Consider the following 22,501-nt stretch of genomic DNA (forward strand, 5'->3'; position numbering starts at 1 on the left):
ACAAATAAATATGTGAAGATGATTAACTGTAGATTCCTTATTATTTGTGTTATACCAGTTTTCCTTGATTTTGTGAGATCAGGTGAACCACAAATTTAAATGTTCAAATTTTCTATAGACTATAATAAAGACTTTTGTCAAATCACAAAATCAAATATCCACGAAAATACAATTTTTCCTTAATCCACGAAAATTTGAACCCACGAAAGAATTCACAGTATCATGCATATGCCCAGCCTACGGTAGAAGAGATGCATTATATTTAAGGTTTTGACCCAATCAAATAGCGACAAAGGTCCATGTTGTCTAGGTGTAATACCACCGTTGTTTTTCCCATATTAGTCTTTGTTAAATTTGCACTTTTCAAAAATTTTGCAGAATTTATCTTTGTTTCAAATAAAGAAATACTTGGCATGAGTAAAGTTTTATCCTGTCCAGTACTACAGTCAAAATTTCACATAACATTTCATTGCATGTAAGATAATAACCATTACTGGAAGATATCCAATCAAATTTTCACCCCTTTTTTCCTGTGTACAAGCTTTAGTAACCATGTAACCTCAAGTTTCCAAAATATTCTATAGAAACACCAAATAAAAAAAGAATGGTGCTTTGAAACACCCAAGATATATGTCTATGACTCAGAAACTTTTTACTACACTGAAATGTAGGATTAATTTCCTACAACTGTCAAGTTCAAGGGAATATTTTTTTTTACCCGTTTTCGTATGCAACCGGATGTGACATACTATGATTTGGTGGTATTACACCTCTAATGAATACATATTGTTGTTTTTATTTCAGATGTATAAAGAATGTTGGAGATTTATTAGATCTCATAGCTAATAATGCTGACATTACTGTTGGAGAAAATATACTAGAAGACAGTGAAAATGTAGAGGTAAATATGACCTCATATGAAGTTTCCTGGTTCTTACCAACCTCAATGGACCAATTAAGTTAAGGTTTTGCATAATGGGAAAGTCACTGTTTTGAAAGATCTGAATTTGTCCATAACTAAAACCAATAGAAGTGCATGTTAAATGTTAAACTGTCTTGAAGTAACACATTTGACTTTATGCTTTCAATGATGATGTTTAATAGTTGTTTTAAGAAGTAAGCGATCATTAAAAAGGAACAACTTTATATTACCTGGACTTCATTGTAGATTTAACATCAATTTATTAAAAATGTTGTACATGTATGTGCATGTTTATACTATTTTTAAATTGGTTGAATTATCACAAAATATATGCCTCTAGAAGATAAGTAGCCAGAAACTGAAATTGATTAAGTTAAAACTAAATCCTGCTAGTGTTGATGTGATTGATGGACATTTAAATTAAAAACAGCAGTATGCCTAACTATGGATACACAGACAAATTTCAGATTAAGTCACCAACAATCACAAGGATTGATTTGAAGAGAAAAAGACAAGACAGACAGACAGACAGACAGACAAAACCTATGATAACCCACAGAACATAATGATAATTGTATTGGAACTCAGGTAAGAACTTTGTGTTCCAAAAGGATGATTTACATAATTATTTTGTTAGTCGATACATTAAGTATTGTATTGATATATATTTTCCCAGACTTCCCCGTACAGAGTAAGAGGATGTATTTTAACTGTCGTAGAAAGGATGGATGAAGAATTCACTAAGATGTTACAGGCCTGTGATGCTCACAGTACAGAATACGTTGACAGGTAACTTAATTATGCATGCTAATTATTATTTATTTTAAAGTTTTATATGCCCTCTGCTGCTAGGCGACAGGGGCATAGAGTTTTACCCTTGGTCCATCCTTACGTCCCAAAATTGGTTTCCTTTCTATAACTTAAGTTTGCCTCAACAAAATGTTATGAAACTTGTACACAATGCTTATTACCACTAAACACAAATTATGAATGCATTTGGGTAGGGTGGGGTCACTTTCATCTTTTTTGAGTTATGTCCCTTTATAAATGGAAAAAAGGCTGAATTTGCAATTTCCGCACTCTTACTTTACTTTGCCACAACCAAATGTAATGAAACTTATGTACAATGCTTATTACAACTAAAAACAGATCAAGTTTGAATTTGGGTGGTGTGACGCCACATTCTGGAGTTAAGTCCCTTTATAAATGGAAAAATTGCTGAATTTGCTGTATATTTACAAGCAGGGGCATCCATCTGTGTCCCATGGACACATTCTTCATTTATTTTAAAATCTTTCCATGCTAGTGTTTAAAAACTAGGGTGCTTTCCATAGTGAAGGTTCATATGGCTGGTACACATAGACTGAGCTCATCAATTACAGAAGACAGGGAACCAGTTTAGTGTTTCATACTATTTGAGTGAATGTACTTGTGTATAAAGAAGATTTAGTCTGGTATCAAATCAAACAATGTTACCCTGAATATGGTTGAAAAGTTACTGCTGTCAATGCTGTACATTTTCATCTATCCTGTCATGCTGGTTATGATTGGGTTATCACCATATAAAACCCTCAATGAAAACACTCTTCTAAATATTTCATCTTTATCAAGAAAATTTGGCATAGTGTGTACAGATATGAATTCATAAATTGTTTAAAAAAAACATTACCCAGGCAAAGAAATTGGGTATTTATATATATAATTATCTATTAAGACTCATTTTTTATACGACCACAAAAATTAAAAATTTTTTGGTCGTATATTGGTATGACGTTGGCGTCGTTGTCGTCGTCGTCGTCGTCGTTGTCGTCGGCGTCGTCCGAAGACACATTGGTTTTCGCACTCTAACTTTAGTTTAAGTGAATGGATCTCCATGAAATTTCACCATAAGGTTCAATACCACAAAAGGAAGGTTGGGATTGATTTTGGGGGTTATGGTACCAACAGTTAAGGAATTAGGGGCCAAAAAGGGGCCAAAAATAAGCATTTTTGTAACTTTCAGACAATAACTTGTGTGTAAGTGTATGGATCTCTCTGACATTGTACCACAAGGTTCCATATCACAAAGGGAAGGCTGTAATTGATTTTGGGGGTAATTGTCTCAAAATTTTAGGAATTAGGGGCCAAAAAAGGGGCAAAAAACAAGCATTTTTCTAGTTTCATGACAATAACTTGTGTGTAAGTGTTTGGATATTTCTGAAATTGTACTACAAGGTTCCATATCACAAAGGGAAAGCTGGAATTGAGTTTGGGGGTAATTGCCCGAAACGTTTAGGAATTGGGGGCCAAAAAGGGGCCAAAAATAAGCATTTTTCTAGTTTCAAGACAATAACTTGTGTTCAAGTGTATGGATCTCTCTGAAATTGTACTGCAAGGTACCATACCACAAAGGGAAGGCTGGGATTGAGTTTGGGGGTGATGAATCATAAGGGGGTTCAAAAAATTGGGGGGGGGGGATTTTTTTTTTCTTTCTTTTTTTCCTTTTTTTTTTCTTTTAAAATTTTCCATTTTAAGTTGGTTATTTCTGATTTATATTTAAAAGCAAATAATAATGATATGGTAGGAGATACACACCAAACAGGATGTGTAAATTATTATATAATAAGTATTGTGCAATAGCAAGAAATTTTCAATTGCACAGTATTGCACAATAGCAAGAAATCTTCAATTGCACAGTATTGCGCAATAGCAAGAAATCTTCAATTTAACAGTATTGCGCAATAGCAAGAAATATCCAATAGCACAATATTGCGCAATAGCAAGAAATTGTCAATTGTACAGTATTGCACAATAGCAAGAAATATTCAATTGCACAGTATTGTGCAAAAGAAGATACTTCGTATAAATTGCTTATTTCTTGATCAATTTCAATGGGGTTTTATTCTTGAATTCTTGGGGTTCTTTAATATGCTGAATCTAACCGTGTATTAAGTTTTTGGATTTTGGGCCCCGTTTTTAAATTGGTCCACATTGAGGTCCAAAGGGTCCAAAATTAAACTTTGTTTGATTTCATCAAAAATTGAATTATTGGGGTTCTTTGATATGCCGAATCTAACCGAGTATTTAGTTTTTTAATTTTGGGTCCCGTTTTTTAAATTTGTCTACATTAAGGTCCAAAGGGTCCAAAATTAAACTTAGTTTGATTTTAACAAAAATTGAATTCTTAGGGTTCTTTGATATGCTGAATCTAAACATGTGTTTAGATTTTTGATTATGGGCCCAGTTTTCAAGTTGGTCCAAGTTGGGGTCCAAAATTAAACTTTGTTTGATTTCAACAAAAATTGAATATATGGGGTTCTTTGATATGCTGAATCTAAACATGTATTTAGATTTTAGATTTTTGGCCCAGTTTTCAAGTTGGTCCAAATTGGGGTCCAAAATTAAACTTTGTTTTATTTCAACAAAAATTGAATATATGGGGTTCTTTGATATGCTGAATCTTACCATGTATTTAGATTTTTTATTTGTGGGCCCGCTATCAAATTGGTTCATATTGAGGTCAAAAGGGTCCAAAATTAAACTTTGTTTGATTTCATCAAAAATTGAATTATTGGGGTTCTTTGATATGCCAAATCTAACCGTGTATTTAGATTTTTAATTTTGGGTCCTGTTTTTTAAATTGGTCTACATTAAGGTCCAAAGGGTCCAAAATTAAACTTAGTTTGATTTTAACAAAAATTGATTTTTTGGGGTTCTTTGATATGCTGAATCTAAACATGTGTTTAGATTTTTGATTATGGGACCAGTTTTCAAGTTTGTCCAAGTTGGGGTCCAAAATTAAACTTTGTTTGATTTCAACAAAAATTGAATATATGGGGTTCTTTGATATGCTGAATCTAAACATGTATTTAGATTTTAGATTTTTGGCCGTGTTTTCAAGATGGTCCAAATTGGGGTCCAAAATTAAACTTTGTTTGATTTCTACAAAAATTGAATATATGGGGTTCTTTGATATGCTGAATCTTACCATGTATTTAGATTTTTTATTTGTGGGCCCGCTATCAAATTGGTTCATATTGAGGTCAAAAGGGTCCAAAATTAAACTTTGTTTGATTTCATCAAAAATTGAATTATTGGGGTTCTTTGATATGCCAAATCTAACTGTGTTTTTAGATTTTTAATTTAGGGTCCCGTTTTTTAAATTTGTCTACATTAAGGTCCAAAGGGTCCAAAATTAAACTTAGTTTGATTTTAACAAAAATTGAATTCTTCGGGTACTTTGATATGCTGAATCTAAACATGTGTTTAGATTTTTGATTATGGGACCAGTTTTCAAGTTTGTCCAAGTTGGGGTCCAAAATTAAACTTTGTTTGATTTCAACAAAAATTGAATATATGGGGTTCTTTGATATGCTGAATCTAACCATGTATTTTGATTTTGGACATTGGACCATAATAGGTAAATTAAAAAAAATTGAAGTTCTTAGACCACATTCTTTCTGTGTCAGAAACCTATGCTGTGTCAAATATTTAATCACAATCCAAATTCAGAGCTGTATCAAGCTTGAATGTTGTGTCCATACTTGCCCCAACTGTTCAGGGTTCGACCTCTGCGGTCGTATCAAGCTGCGCCCAGCGAAGCATTTTATTTTCCATTGTCAATATGTTTGTCCTTAAACATGTTAAACAATGGATTTTCTTTGAAATGCTACAAAAGTTCAGAAACAATAGAAGAGATACATTATATCATGCCAATTCTGGTATTAACAAACTTATTTTAATGGGATTTTGACATTGTTTACCAAATTATACTATAATGTTTTTATAATGAATGTGAATGCAGTTTTCACATTATTAGTAAACAAATGGTGGTAAAAAAAGGCTTGTCAGCAAAAAAATGTCTTATTTATGACATTGTAGATGAGTTGTATTGTTAATGCAACTACAATGGTGAATCCTTTAATAGAATGTCTTTAAATTGTATGTTTCCAATGTTGAATGAGAACACACTTCTTGTTTTTCAAACAATTTGGGAAAATAATAAATCAGCAAGAAATTTACCAAAAAAAAAAAAAAAATATTTTTGATTATTAAAAAAAAGGAAATGCGTTATTTTTTTCTTATTTTGTTACGCAGGTTGAAGGATGAGACAGTTGTTTGTGAAATGATAGAAAAACTTCAGGCTTATTTAGAAGGCAAAGCAACAACCGAGGAAATGTGCCGTATTTATCTTAAAAGAATTGAGCATACATATTATAAGGTAAGAAAATTATCAAAATGACAAGATTCTTATTTATAGAGTGAACCTATCAGTATTTGGAAGGGATTTAATTATATTTGATCTATTTTCACAGCATATAGAGATGATTTGTTTTGTATTTATAATTGTTTTCCATACAAGAGTCCCTGTAGATATCTAAAACATGTGTAAAATTAAATATTATATCAGTGTTCTTCATTTAAAAGTTCTTGAATTATAACTATTAAAAATTGGAATTTTCTAAACATGCTAACATATACAAACTTTTCTGTATAACTGAGGACTTAGCTACTAGGTATATATTAGTATTCTTCAGATTTTTTAGGAGACCTCTAACACTTGTTTTACAGTAACTGTATATATTTTTACCTATGTCACTGACTCCATCCATCTGTACTTTGGCTTCTATGAAAGGGAATGATTTAATATTTGGTCTGCAGCCTGATAATACTAAGTTGTAGCGAGTAAGCAATTTTTACATCTGCCATGTAGCTACTTCCTGTTTGCAGATACATGTAGTTTAAAATTGTACAACACTCATTGTACAAGGATAATTTTCATCAAAATTTTCTTGGCTTGAATGAAAAGGAATGATTTTGATATTTGTTCTGGGAACGATCATTTATGCTCCTGTATACATGTTACCTCAATCAATTGCATGCAGCAACGCAGGTCTAGACCCAGTATTGTTCTTGTTACTTGAGAAGTAGGTCTGTCTTTTGGGTTGCATACCTGCCATCTTCTTAAAATCTACATTGGATTTTGAGCACAAGGGGACCAAAAACAATTCTTATACATGTTATCAGTGTTTTCATCTAATATAATGTGCTTTTCAATTAGTATGTTTGCTCTTGAGTGCTTTTTAACCCCTTTGAATGCTATCAAGAGTAAAGTAAACATCTCTTATTAGCAAAATTCCACATAAATCAGGACAATTGGCAGGTTTGGGGTTGTTTGTTAGGGTTGATCTTTTTTTTTGGGGTTTTCATTCTTAGTTTGAATGAAGCACTGCTATATTCTCAGGAGTTATAATTATATTGCTCAAGTATTTCACTTTCTGCACTCTTACTTATGAATTTATTTTTCAGTTTGACCACACAATTGTTGATGGAACTGCTACTGAGGTAAGTTCTTCACATATTTACACTTCTGACTCAACAAACAGTCCATTCCAAGGTTTAATTTTGGTTAGAAATGATACAATGGCTAATATAATAAATTGCCATATAATGGAATTGTTCAAATGATTTTACACTATGTAGCACAAAATAGTTTCTTATTATTTGCTAAAAAAAAATTAACCTGAAATCTTTCATCATTGTGATCTTTGTCTATGCCATCTCAATTGCAACATTAGAAACCAACAACAACAAAAATTAGATTGAAATTGTATATAGTTGGTCAAGTAGAAACTAATTACACATTGTTTTTAAAAAAAAATTGACCTGGAAGGGTCTAAATCTACATGTTTAAAAATATATGAACAATTGATCAGGGGTTTAAATTGAGAAAGATTAATACTAAATAGACATATGCTTTATTTTCATCATCTAATGTTAACTTTTCCAGGATCCAACAAGAGAAGTGATGCAACAATTATGTAAATATATCCATGCCAAGGATAACAGTGATAGACTGAGAACCAGAGCTATGTTGTGTCATATATACCATCATGCATTGCACAATAGATGGTACCAGGCCAGAGATCTTATGTTAATGTCACATCTTCAGGATACAATCCAGCACTCTGATATTCCTACACAGGTAAGATTTACAGCGTAGCTATTGAATGTTGGTGATTGTGATTGATTAATTCTCAAATACCTGACTGTTTATTCCATAGGGGTCATACATCAGTATTATCAGTTTATCACAAGCAGTTACCCTGTATCACTGTTTTCATTCATTGCCAGCAAACCTTATTTATAACAGAATTACCTTGTGTGTACTGTGGGTTTCTCACAACAGGTATGTCATGGGGAACATGATAGAATAAGAGTTGTTTTTAAGGCCTGGACAGAAATCTAAACCGGTATAAGAGCAAGTCAAACTAGCCAAGCTGAAGATACCAAAGATTCAATTCAGATCGTCAAAACTGATGTTATTCTGTTCACCTAATAATTAAGCTGACTAAAGTTGCATTGCTGCTTTTCCTTTACACTTTACAGTAATGGATTTAGCTTGTTAAGAAATAATGTCAACATGACTGATAAATGAGTACTAAAAATTTTAATGACAGATTTTACCTAAAAGAATGATTGATTCGTTATTTTTCGACCTGTGAAAACCATCATAATTTTTTATCACACTTGTTTTCAGATTCTATACATCAGAACTGATTCGTTATTTTTAGAACTGTGAAAACCATCATAATTTTTTATCACACTTGATTTCAGATTCTATACAACAGAACGATGGTACAGCTAGGTCTGTGTGCCTTCAGAGAAGGCATGATCAGGGATTCCCACAATGCTTTAGTTGATATACAGAGTGGTGGTCGTGCAAAGGAATTATTGGCACAGGTAAGAGAGGCAGAAGATACCTAAGTGATATATTTAAACTCATCAGTCGAAGACAAACTGGTGACCCAATGGCAAAAAACTAAAAACAATATGAAGACAGTCTACAAAACTCCATTTTAAAAACTAAAGACTGAGCACAAAAACCCATTGGTGATTCTAATTCAGACTGACAAAATTTATAAAAAAAATTAAATTCTATTTTATAGATTTTGAACTGTCATTAATTGATCGTTGATGTTGATCAATTTTTAAGAACCTTTAGATACTATTGTAGAATTTGAAGGTGTATTGATATCAAAGCTAGAAAATAACAAAAGCTGCAATTTATTTTCAGGGTCTGTTACTACAAAGACAGCATGAGAGAACACCTGAGCAGGAGAAGATTGAGAAACGCCGTCTGCTCCCTTATCATATGCATATAAACTTGGAATTATTAGAATGTGTTTATCTTGTGTCTGCTATGTTAATGGAAATCCCTTATATGGCTGGTAAGTAGAAAGTCTCTGAAAAAACCAATTTGCGTAAAGGAATTTTACCATTTGGAAGCTTAAATGTTGGAACAATGTCAGTTATTCAATCCTCGAAAATTGTCCAATAAAACTGAAAAATTAATAAATTTCTTATTATTATAACTTCATAATTCTAAATAATGAAATATCACTTTGATATATAATTTGCCATTTGTAAAATAAAGACTATAAAGAAAACCTGAATGTTTTAAAATGTGTAAATGTGAAATCACTTTCTTCTGTTCAAAGCAGCTATTTTGAATATTTTAACCCTCTGTTATAGCATGGTTGATGTTACTAAGACCCTAAAGCTAACTGTTCTTATTTCCTTGAAAGACAGTAATCGAAAACTTCAAAATAAATTCACTTGAAAGAAGATAATCGGATGTAATGTTCCTGAATTTTAATTGTTAAACAAACTGAAACGTTATATGCTATTCATGCTATTGTAATGGTTAAAAAACAGTCTTTATGGATAAAGAACACCCAAGTTTTAAACAAAAAAGTTAGTTTTATGATTTTGTTTACACAACAGCTCATGAATTTGATGCCAGGCGAAGGATGATCAGTAAGAACTTCCATCACGTTCTGAGACTGAGTGAGCGTCAGACTTTACCTGGACCTCCTGAAAGTATGAGAGAGCATGTTGTAGCAGCATCTAAAGCAATGAAAAAAGGAAACTGGAAGGAATGCCAAAACTTTATCATTAATGATAAGATGAATGCTAAGGTACGAAACATGAAAAAAAAAATATTAGAAATTTGAGAAACAAACATAAATTTTAAGAATTAAGAATCCTTGTTACAACAGAAGTATAATGAACAATTTCATCTGATTCAACTGTCAAATATATTGTCCTGATATTGAAACCAGCTGGGTTATTTTTTCACAAAACATCCATTTATTGGTTTTTACCTGAAATAAAATTTGGTAAAAAATGAATAACTGCAAAATATCTGATTTACAATTTATTATGTTTTAATATAGATATTCATCTAAAAATTTCTGATAAATTTAAAGGCAAAATTGCTAGATAGACAAACTGTGAAATACTGTCAATAAATTAGATACAGTGGACAAGTTAGGATTTTGGCAATTTGAAGTATTTTCTGTACTTAACCAAGTAAATATTTCAAACACTCACTTCATTTTAAAGTCTTAAGAGATTGGAATTTCAGTATTTCCTATATTGGTTGTTGATAAAAAAACAATGTACTTCAGAAATGACAGCCAAAATTGATTAAATGTCAATTGAAAAGTATCCAGAAATGGTATGAACTTTCTGTTATGTTGTATGATACTGTTTTGGTATTATGTAAAGAAAATTTCTATTAGTTACTATCAAGGTAAACCCATTTGGTACTTACTCAACATGTCACACTAAAAAAAAAAAATCTGACCAAAGGGAAATAACTTAAATAGTACTTTTAGTGTACAAATTAAAGGATGATTAAGTAGAAATGAGAGAAACTATGTTTTTTGCTTATTCTTCATAAATAAGTAGTGTTTTCGAACAGATGGTTCCCAAAATAAATAAGAATGTGGGTGGAAAATTTGAAATGTCTTTGAATCATCTGCTTGAGGGCACCTGTCAAATTTTAGGATCTGAGCAGTGACCATTTAGTAAACTACAGAATGATTGTATGCATATATCTTTCCTGGAGGGAATTTAATGCTAGAAGAAGGAAAATCTATATAATCTCCTATTTTTTAGGTTTGGGATCTGTTTTATCAGAAAGATAGAGTACGAGATATGGTGACCAGAAAAATCCAGGAGGAGAGTTTACGTACCTATTTATTTACCTATAGTAGTGTGTATGATTCTCTTAGTCTTGTCTCACTGTCAGAGATGTTTGAACTAGAGATCAGTGTCGTCCATTCTATCATCAGTAAGATGATAATCAATGAAGAATTAATGGTAAGTGTATTGACAAGAGTATTTTGTTTTCGAAAGAAAGTTGAGTGTTTTTACATAAGATGGCAAACCCATGTAGTATATTTTTAAAGAAAAGTTTTTCATTGCTGTTCTTTATCCTCGTGTTTGCTGGTAGGACATCAGAATTTAAATTAAGAGCTTAAACTTTACAGCAAGATTAATGGAGGCCCTGATTTGAACTTTACATGTAGTCTTTGATAACTTATTATTACGGTAATAAAAGCTATATATGTCTTTGAAGTAGCATATGCAAGTGTTGTCAGCAAATTGAAAATATAAGATTTATCAATAATAAAAAGTAAGAAGATTCCAAGGGGAGCAACGAAAAAAAGTTAGTAAAAGAAAGACCAGGCAGACAACACTGGCAATGATCAAATTTAAAAAAAGACCACAAACTACTAGATAGATACACTAAAAAAACCTAAAATTAAGCTATAATATTCTTTAACTGAAAATGATTCTCTTTTTAATAGTGAAAGTTTAAAAAAAGTTCACACAGGATATATCTTAAGAATGGTAAAGACAAAAGTTTATAGTAAATGTATACATGTAGGGAAATAATCATGTGCCTTAAAAAAAAAACATGTCTCAAACTTTTATTTACATTATTTCCTCTTCTTTATTTGGTACATTGTAGGTTGGAGTATTAAAAAAATCACTTTGTATTGTATTCTTATTACTTAGAAATGGCTTTTTCACTGCAGTGATACATGAGAAAGGTTTTTTAGCTCAAGAGTTTTAGTAAAATTTATATCTAATGTAATTTTTGATTCAACATTTGATTACAAAAATCTTGTTATCTTAAACAGGCATCACTAGATGAACCTACACGTACAGTTGTGATGCATCGTACAGAACCAACCCGTTTACAGTCCCTGGCGTTACAGTTGTCAGAAAAGGTCTCGTCTCTTGTAGACAATAACGAAAAGATCATGGAATTCAAACAAGGCAATTTTGGCTTCCAAAAGACAAGTAAGTTAATAAACAAAAAATGTTTTTTTTTTCCTAATGCACTTTACTTCACATTTATCATAATCTTTTGAATGAACTAAAAGAATGCTTATATTTATAAAAAAAAATATTTGAAGGCCATAATTTTCATTTTATATGCCTGTTCAAAAGCATGGGATATCTTGGAAAGGCAGTTTTAACATAGATTAGTTACCATTTAGTAGAATAATTTTAGTTTCAGAAGAATTTAGTATATTCCTAGATTAAGGTATTGCCTGCAAGTAGCTGCTGCACCATATAAAGGTTTTATCCATCATCTTGGGCCATTATTTTCATGTTTGATCACCCTTGCTTGCAATGCAATTTGTCTTCAACTGATATTAAACCAGTGAATTGATTTCAGCAAAATTATGATTATGGTTTCCCATTTATTGCAAAACATGGACTTTACCTTGTTATTATGTAGATATAAGAAGATGTGGTATGAGTGCCAATGAGACAACTCTTCCATCCATGACTCATTTTACGAGGTCAGAACTTCACTAGTCTTAATTTTAAACAAGACGTTAAAATAGACTATTGGCATATTTTATTCTTAGATAAACCAATTCTTTCTTTTTATGCCCCACCTATGATAGTAGTAGGGGCATTGTGTTTTCTGTAATTGCATCCGTTCGTTCTATGGACCATTCGTCCATCCGTTTGTTTGTCCGTCTGTCCCGCTTCAGGTTAAAGTTTTTGATCAAGGTAGTTATTGATGAAGTTGAAGTCCAATGAACTTGAAACATAGTACACATGTTCCCTATGATATGATCTTTCTAATTTTAAAGCCAAATTAGAATTTGACCCCAATTTCACGGTCCACTGAACATAGAAAATGATAGTGTGAGTGGGGCATCCATGTACTATGGACACATTCTTGTTTAAGACTGACTTGCTGGACCTTGGATGTATTCAATTTCATTTAAATACTGAAATAAGACAATTTTACAGAATGTTGTATTTTGCATTTTCAGCTGATTCCCTGTACTCAGGAATTTAATTTTTAATAACATTATTTTGTTAACAGATTAATATGAAACTTGGGGGGGAAATTATCTTTATTTTTGCATGTCTAATCAGCTTATTACTTTATTTTAGATTACTAATTATTATTTATTAGACTAAACTTCATTACAATGTTCATGTTAACTTTAAGTGCCAATCTGCCTAAGAATCAAGCAGTGGTGAAAACATGACAAACAAAAACCCACTAAAGTTGACATTAATTTATGTTCAAAATGTATAATGGTGCACGAATATAACATTCGTTTCCTTGTCCTGGTCTGGTAATTCAAGATATAATTTGGTTGAAATGCACTAGAAATTAAGAATTAAGGGGAGCTAACTCTGTAATTTGCTATCATTCTAACCAAAATTTATCTAGAGATTTCTCGAATTACCAGACATGCAGAAAAGAAAGACCTACCATTTCTAACTCAGGATGAGGGTAACTTCAAAATAGGATGGTTAGGTCGGTGGGTTTTTTTCTGCCATGTTTTGATTTTTTTCAAAATTGCCTGATTCTTACAAAGACTGGCACTTTAAAAATTCCAAAAAATAATGCATCAACTTCTAAAAACAATGAAAAATATACATAGTTGTAATTTGATTACAAAAAAAAATAAGAAAACAACATTACTTGTTTGATACAAAACATGGGGAAATTGGTTAAGTTAAAAAAAAAAATGACTCGATTGCAAAAATGATAATTACAAAGTTTTGGTGTTTGTGGCCAGGACAGTACAATTTTTTCTTTAGGTCTGCAGTGTTTATTTGTTAGCTTGATATCTAAAAATTGAATGACTAAAGAGATTCACTCTAAATTAACAATGATTTATAGGGAAAACTATACTAAAACAAAAACAAATTGTTAAATAAGTCAAGATAAGAAAGAAATTTGCTATTATTCCATGAAGACATTAAATTGTCCAGAGAAAGACATTTCAAATTACTCAGCATTCAAGATTGTTTTTGTTAACATCAACATGGAAATGAAGTACAATGTTTATTTAACTTACCTGGCCCATAAAGCCAGTGTAAGCTGTGGCCACCACTGGGCATCTTTCCACCGTCTATAAATAAAAAAATCACAAAAATATCAATGAAAAACTTGAAAATACAGTGCAGATTCAACAGTATTCAAATTTTCAAAAAAAATTCAAACTAGCAAGGTTATTCAAACTTAGTATCCCAGATGGCACTATTATTTTACTAGGATGAGTGAAACAGGTTCTGTAGATATTCTTGGTATAATACATTTTTATCTTAATTTATCCCATATACATCAGTTTTTAAATCTTTCTTTTAACCAACACTTTACCCACAATGCTTTACTTGACCTAGGTTATGGTGTACCTATACTAACACAAACAAGGTGAGTTGGTTTTGTCATTAACAGGTGAAGGACAAGGGTGGTAATTGGCATGTTATATGTATATTTTTCAGATAATAAAAATACTGTATATGGTCCTGAGTGAAAATTTTCAGGTGGAATGGGGAAAAAAGTAATAGCAAACTGACAACCAATTTGTTGAAAACAATTGTTTATTGATACAGGAATTATAATATTTATAAATAAAAATAAAAAATTGAAGGAAATGATACATCAGATATACACTCCAAGAAGTATAAAATACAATGTACATGTATAAATATTTGGTACTAAGGGAAGGTAATTTCAAAATGGGATAACCACCTATAGAGGCAAATTTAGAATTTCATTTACATTTTAACTGTACAAAAACAGTTTACACCCACCCATAGTAGAGATTTGTAAGTGCCTTCCCTGAATACAATGTATGTTATCATGGTTATATGGAATAGCTCTTGTGTAATAAATGTGAGCCAATTTCCAGATAACTGAGTTATTACTCTACTGTAATCATGTTCTGTTGCAAGAGACATTCATTATATGATTTAAATGTATGGTACCTATTACCGTGTACATAACATGTTTCAGTGATAACCTTTCTTTGTAAAAAGTAAGGGATGCCAAAAAAATAAAGCATTGAATAGCATCATAACAAAAAAGAAGGCAAAAAGTTATACCAAGTTTCCTTGTTTTTATTTAAACAGAACAACTATATCTATTTCCAGCTCTGCATGAGAGAGTTGCAACCTATTAAAGTTTATGAACAATAACATAATATAATATTAAGAACAAATTGCATCTTCTGCTGTTTTTTAAAAAGATTTTGCCATTATATAAATATTCCCAAAATTTTTATCAAATTTGTTTTTAGTACCAGCAAGTTGGTACACATATTTGTTTTATGTTTCTGATCTAGGAATGCATTGGTTACAGGCTGAACATAAACAGATGTTCTTTATAGATGATAGGAAAAGTTTGTAAACAACTGGGTCAGGCAGGTAGTGCAAATCAAATCTTAAGATTTTTTTTATTTAGACCCAAACTTAAGTTTTAATGTAAATCAATTGTTTACTGGTTGTTTATTTATTTTTTAGCCCAGAATTACGGGGGATATCAACAGAACAAAGACACTTGGCAAGGCAACAAGTATCAACAAAATAAAGATAATTGGACTGGTGGTAGTAAGTATCAGAATAAAGACACTTGGCAAGGTAAAATATTATATTTACTTAAGTTTTCAAAAGGGAGGAGACATATGTTAATCAAACATATAAAGTATTCTCCCTTACACAGTTTGTAGCAGTAGGATACTTATATAGCATAGAAAAATAAGATGTGGTATGATTGCCAATGAAACAACTCTTCACCAGAGACCAAATGAAGTAGAAAATTAGCAACAATAGGTCACCCTGTACGACCTTTAGAAAAGAGCAAAACCCATACCGCATATTAAAACTGGGCATATGATACAATACAATATATATAGATATGTAAAAATGATGATGTTTGGCATGTTTGATGATGCCAATGGTTGTACACAGCTGTATGCAAATTATTTATGGTGTTTTACACAATTAGAAACCATCTGATTCCTTATTAAATTCATAAACATTTTTAAATATGAATACATTTAAATCCTAAGTAAGTTACATATGTCTGGAGGTTAAGATGTTCAAATTACAGTCAAGGATACAACTCTATAGGGTTATTAGAGAAAAATAACATACATTTGTTATTGTGGACTAAAAAATCCCAAAACTGTGATAACATATGTATGTTACATGTTTCAAATGGGGCAATATACATCATGTACATCCTTTGTTTTGTTAAAATGTATACAAGTCCTATTGATATTATTATTGTCTTTATGTATACTAAACTATAGAAAGATATAACAGTTCATAACTTGCCAATCATGCATAGTACACCTATGTTATTACAGAAAAAATATGCCTGTAATAACTAAAGGGTGTTATTACAGCTTCTCTACATCATGGCAATGCCTTTGCTCTGACATACATCATGCTTAATACAATGTATTTTAATTTATTGTAAGAAATAATGATCAGAGCATGTAATGAGGTTCTGCGCAAGCTTCCAAGTAATTCCCAAGTGTCTCATATAATAAGTTACATGAAGCCTTGTTATTACAGTTAAGATTATCCCTTAAAAGCCTTGTCGCATTGATTTACCATGGTTGATGAAAAATGTATTTATTCAATTGAAAAATTAGTTATCAAGGCTATGTATTAAGTTTCTGCGCAAAGTTTCAAGAATTCCCAAGTGCCCACTAAAAATTAAAATAATTATGATTTATTTAACAAATAACAAACATATGTTACTGCAGATTAAGCAAATTTAAGGAACAAGGAGTAGACAACTCAAGAAAGTATCTGTAATAACACATGTATGATATTATCTCTAATAACCCTATAGAGTTATATCCTTGACTGAATTAGTGGAAAGATCTCTGGTTACTAGTTCAGATTATCAGATAGTATACTTATTAGGACATAATTAGGACATTGGAAATAGAAGTGGTATGAATCTTCTCAGTTAGCACCACAATGACAGGACTGAAATAATATTGACTATGAGGAATTTAATTAGGTTCCCACCAGCTTGTGCGTCTGCCCATCTGTTACAATTTGTTTACGCTTTCTAACTTTCAAACCTCTTGAAGTTGGGTAATGAAACGAGCTAAGCATGATTATTTACCGCTACTAGAAGGTGTAGAATGCAAAAGGGAAACCTGTATAGTCAAAGTCATGGTTAAAAACTGTGCATATTCACAGCAACTGTTTTCCCTCTCTTAACTCCTCAACTCCTTGGAGTTATGTAATGAAACTTGGCATGAATATTCACAACTTCTAGAAGTGTGTTACGTACAAGGAAGACAATGGTATATCAAAAGTCATGGTCAAAAACTTATGTCTAACTTAGCCATCCCTGTGTATATGCACAAAAATTGCTTCAGCCAGCTCTCTAACTTTAATACCCATTGGGGTTTGGTGATGAATTAGTGGTGCATCAACAAATATATGCCTTTGGTATATGCTATGTTTGAATTGAATAACACTGATTGCTTCTTCTAATTGCATAACAGTTTACTTGTTTACTTAGCAGGGCCCCTTTAATTGCGCTTGGTCAATGAGAGTCTACAAAAAGGATATATTACATCATTTCTATTATGTTTGGGTAAACAGCTGTTCTTTGAATTGTTAGTGGAATTAAATTGCAATAAGGTACATTTATTAAGTTGAATGATTGTAACTTCATCTTTTTCTCGACAGCCTTGGAAGTCTGTTGAGAGTTGACTGGTTCATGAGGTTGTTTGATACACTTTTTATGAAACCTTCAACATGTGTGTCCCATTTAGCATCTCTGCCAAATGTTTATAAAAAACTGTAACCTGTATATTTCTACCATTGAATGTAAAATTCATTTTGGGAGTTTTAATGTTTGAAAGGAATTTCATCCTGTGAATTTTTTTCAGGTAATAAGTATCAACAGAATAAAGACAATTGGACAGGCAGTAAGTTTTAGTGTTAAGATAAAACATAATGACCTAGCAACACCCTAGAAAATTTAGATTAACAAATGAGAGTCAAGGATGATGGGATGGACTCTTATAAATTGATTGAATATGTAAAGTTCTGAATATTCTAATGCTTATTCAAGTTTTATATATTCAAAAGAAAAATAGAGTGAACAACTGATATTGAGGTCAATTTAGAATTAATACCAATTCCAGAGTAAAACTTCTGTGTTTCTTGATATAGTTTGAGGAGATGAAACATGTCTCCATTGGAAATCGTCTGTTTGACCTTTAAAGTTACGTTTGTCTAAATAGCATCATAGTTAAGATTAGCTTGTACATTTTCATTTTTGCAATCCTTTTATCTTTACCTTTGCCATGTTTTACAGCTGGTTTGTCATAATATATATATAACCCATAGCTGGGAGGGTCATAGAGCAGATTGTTACCCAGAGAAAACATTTTCAACTGAGGATCAGCCAATGATTTTTCTAGGAGTTGAAATCTGCTCTATCACCCTCTCAGCTATGTGTTATTTAATTTATTAAACTGAATATTCTGTTACTATTGTCTATATTGAAGTTCAAATTCAAAGTAATAAATTATGACGTCTGTAAATAACAACCATCTGTATTTAATAAAGTGCACAATTGACCAAGCATTTTGTTGAAGTGTTATAGAGTAAAATATCTCCCTCGTATTAACCAATCAAAATTAAGCATTTTAACATGAAGTATAATAAGATATAATGTGTTTCTGTTTATTTACTTTCAGATAGAAGAAACCAAAACCGACAACAAAGAGCATATTAATTACAAGTCATATAAACGTTTATACAAAATCTCAGTCACATTGTTTTGGAGGAATAATATTTTTCGAGTATGTGTGACATTACACATGCTGCTTACTATTGTATAAAATCGTGTACATTGTCTGTATATGGCCATTCCAGCTGTATTAAATCCATTGCATGTCAAGTTTTTAGATATTGACTCATGTTATAATGTGGAAATGTTTTGAAATTTAGTTATTAGATTTAAATCAATTGACAAAATACCCTAATTCCTGTGTTAAATTGTACAATACATTAGATGAACAGTTGGAAATCAGTTGTATTGTTTTCGTATTGGAACCCTCATGTTTTCCTGGTATCTATTATGAGTTTATTTGCACAATAATTATTTCATAATTGATCTTTTTGAATGCAACCCCCATGTAATTTTAGTAGGAAAAATATATTGTTATTGAAACAGCTGTTTTGAAATGAAAAAAAAAGTTAATTGTAAAAACTACATAAAAACTTAAAGCTAGAAGGCTAACCCAACCTGATGTAAAATTTGACATATTATGGATTTAAAATAGTTGGAATGGCCAGAAATATTTAATTGATTTTAGAATATTTTTGAAAGTGCTAACTCATTGTACAATAGTGCTTAAATTGTCTTAAAATAATCATGGTTTTAATATGCTTCAATGAAAGTTAAAAAAAACATAATTAAAGAACGTGACATATGGTCACTATTTGTTTTGTAAAATTGATGATATTCGTTTTATACATGTATTAAATTTTGAGAATTAAAAAAAGTATGCATTGTGAAAATTTAGACAAAAGTAATTGAATTTCTTGAAGGTAAAATAAAATTGTTTTGGTGATATTTTTTTATTTCAAGTTCCTTTTTTATGGCCTTGATTCCATCTTGTAATTATCCTTATACAATTATTGTTTGCAGTCGTAAGTATTTATGTTAAACCAAAGAGATGTGATATGTACCAATGAGACAAATATCCACCAGAATTCTATTGATGTGGATATAAACAACTATATGTCAATGTAAGCCTTTAGCAATGAGCAAAACCCATACCATATAGTCAACTATAAAAGGCTTTTACATGACAAAATTTGAAACAATTCAAACAAGAAAACCAACGGCCTAATTGATGCTTAATCAATAAACAAATACACAATTATTACAGACAGGGAACCCAAGACAACAGTTAAGTTAACCCATTTTCTCCAAAGATAGTTATTTTTTTTGGCCTTATTATACCCCTGCTTTAAAAAAGGGGGGTATACTGTTTTACCTTTGTCTGTCTGTCCATCCATCTGTCTGTCCATCCCATGAATATTTTTCGTTACATCTTTCTCAGGAACTACATTACAAGGATTTCTGAAATTTGGTTTCAGGGTTTATATGAGTCAGCTATACTGTGTGATGCATTTTCAGGTTCATCACTCAACAACTTCCTGTTTACCGTATACTTTTAGTGGGGCGGGGGTATCATTAGTGAGCAGTAGTTCACAGATTCACTTGTTTTTGTTTTGTGCAGCATAGGTTGTCTTTTTTTTTATTTATTTTATAGGGCTAATTAAATCCATCGATATGTGCTTGGAGAATTCACTTATTGAAGGTAAAAGAAATTGTAAAAAACAGCAAAAAGTGAGAGAAGAACAAAGGAGTCAATCAATAAAATGTGAAAGAAAAACAAATAATTGTTAAAAAAAAACAAGACAAAAAGACCATCAATTATAGTTCACAAAACACTACATAAAAAACTAAAGACTGAGTGACATGAAAGCAACAAGCCTTTATTTGGTCCCCATAGAGAACTGTTTAAAAGCAAAATTTTTCTACCTTTTCAAATAATCCCACATTTTTCAGTTGCAATCAAAATTATATGCCACTTCAATCTTTGGTAGTCTGAGTCTTTTGTAGAAGGAACCAGCATTTTAAAATATGACTAGTACCATTGATGCATTTTTAATGTCCTTGATCACATTGATTTGTTTTTCTTTCTAAATATGCTAGAAATATTTTCTTTTAGGTCTGTTTATTATATTAAGAATCATGATGATTGGCAATCAAATTTCCCGTCTTTCCAAAACCTGAAATAAACCATTTGATATATGGAAAGATATGTGATACTGGTGTTCAACAGGATTTTTGAAAAATATAGTCTTTATCAGTAGTTTTAATGCTACAATGTATTTGTGATGAGTACAATGATTGTCAATAAATATTGTGATTTGGGGTGTCAAAAATTATTGGTTAGTCCCATCCTCCAGCTTGTAAGTGAATAGATGCAAGGAAATAAAGCCTGATTTCTCATCTGTTTTAAGAGATTATATTTTATGAAAATTAGTTAAGAGGTTGACTTCCTCCTAGAAAAAGTACAAATTGAACATGAACAATTATTTGTAGATTGAAATACATAAAATGTTTATTTGATTGATTGTTGGTTGCTTAACACCATATGTTGACATGTAGATGCCTGTTTTCTTGCCTTTGCTTTCTATTTTTGTTTGTTTCTGGAGCGATAAAAGCCAAATGGTTCGAAATCATGAGCCAGAGAAAAAAAAAACACCTTAAAAAACAGGAACAGTATGATTTCACAATGGACAATTAATCTGCCATCACCTGCATCCAATTTTAGCACTTGATGTATCTCATAATCTGCGGAATGTAGAGACCATTCTTGGCTGCTTGATACTTGTTCAATCACAAAAATGTTTTGTACAGTACAAAGCGTACTAAATGTCAGTTAAGAATAGATAATATATCTTGCTGCCAGGGCTAAACAAATCTGGAGCATGAGATCTGTAATTAGCAAAATCTTGTGGAAAGATGCTGAATAGATTAAAGCCCGATTCATTAGTAATGTTCATTGTTTGACACTTGAATAATGTTCTTAGATGTGAATGGATTAGGCCACAATTCAAGAATGAGAATTATCTAGAAAAAGAATTTGAATTAATTTTGTAAATTGCCGGAGCAGTAAAAAAATGACAATAGTTCCATTTGAGATACTTGGTGATATTCCTTCAGAATAATACTGTAAAAAGGTGATTTCTGGCCGTAACAGAAATAGATAAATGCCACGGACTGTTTCACACGAGGAACCGGTTGTGTTAATTATTAAACAACAGCATTTCAGGTTTAAATATTGTGGAGGTGTTAACTGATGCGAATATTCGGACGACTCCTCACAAACGGAATGTATGTTTACCAAGTTTGAAGTGAAAGGCTGATTTTATGTTTCAATAAAATCCACAAAACTACATTTATAAGAAATCTAATGAAATGCACTAACACTTTATACATATAACAACATCATCAACATGTAGAAATCTATAATCATGAAGTCATGAAATAGATATTCACAGGCATGCTTAAAATCTTGATTGTCATAGGTTTCAGTAACTAAACTATAATACTTAGCTATAATACTTTTATAAAAACAGTCAAAGATAACGTAATGTGTGTATACAACACTGAATATTAAGTTGATGAGATGAAGTACATTGAAGTGTTTCATCGAGACATGCTACAGGACTGAGGTAAATAATTCAAATGAAAACAGAAATAGAAAATTGAATAGTCAGCATAACAAATATACCAGACAATTCTTTTGACGATTAAGACATGCTACAAACATGGGACCAATATATCGGTATGTGCCTGTCGAAAATCGGGAATTTAAAATTTGGGTTTGGTAGCTTTCAATTCATTTG

At 31.3% G+C, this 22,501-nt stretch overlaps 1 protein-coding gene across 4 annotated transcripts in view; it reads left to right on the forward strand.

The window, feature by feature from the left end:
- The window catches only part of LOC127711904 (eukaryotic translation initiation factor 3 subunit C-like), a 43,027-nt gene extending 23,381 nt beyond the window's left edge, over positions 1–19,646 (forward strand). The window contains exons 12-25 of one of the 4 annotated variants that reach the window (XR_007986908.1): positions 805–901; positions 1,599–1,711; positions 5,999–6,122; positions 7,211–7,246; positions 7,692–7,886; positions 8,519–8,644; positions 8,979–9,132; positions 9,689–9,882; positions 10,868–11,071; positions 11,899–12,061; positions 14,426–14,456; positions 15,548–15,664; positions 17,950–17,988; positions 18,766–19,646. Coding sequence is in view for 2 of the 4 variants with exons in the window: in XM_052218058.1 (XP_052074018.1) it covers positions 805–901; positions 1,599–1,711; positions 5,999–6,122; positions 7,211–7,246; positions 7,692–7,886; positions 8,519–8,644; positions 8,979–9,132; positions 9,689–9,882; positions 10,868–11,071; positions 11,899–12,061; positions 15,548–15,664; positions 17,950–17,988; positions 18,766–18,803 (1,600 nt within the window). In the remaining 2 variants the exon portion in view is untranslated. The remainder of the gene's footprint in view (positions 1–804; positions 902–1,598; positions 1,712–5,998; positions 6,123–7,210; positions 7,247–7,691; positions 7,887–8,518; positions 8,645–8,978; positions 9,133–9,688; positions 9,883–10,867; positions 11,072–11,898; positions 12,062–14,425; positions 14,457–15,547; positions 15,665–17,949; positions 17,989–18,765) is intronic. The other 3 variants (XR_007986909.1, XM_052218058.1, XM_052218060.1) reach the window with 3 other exon arrangements.
- The last annotated feature ends 2,855 nt before the right edge of the window (positions 19,647–22,501 follow it).

Source organism: Mytilus californianus, unplaced genomic scaffold, assembly GCF_021869535.1.
Source record: "Mytilus californianus isolate M0D057914Y unplaced genomic scaffold, xbMytCali1.0.p SCAF_8, whole genome shotgun sequence".
Lineage (NCBI taxonomy): Eukaryota > Metazoa > Mollusca > Bivalvia > Mytilida > Mytilidae > Mytilus > Mytilus californianus.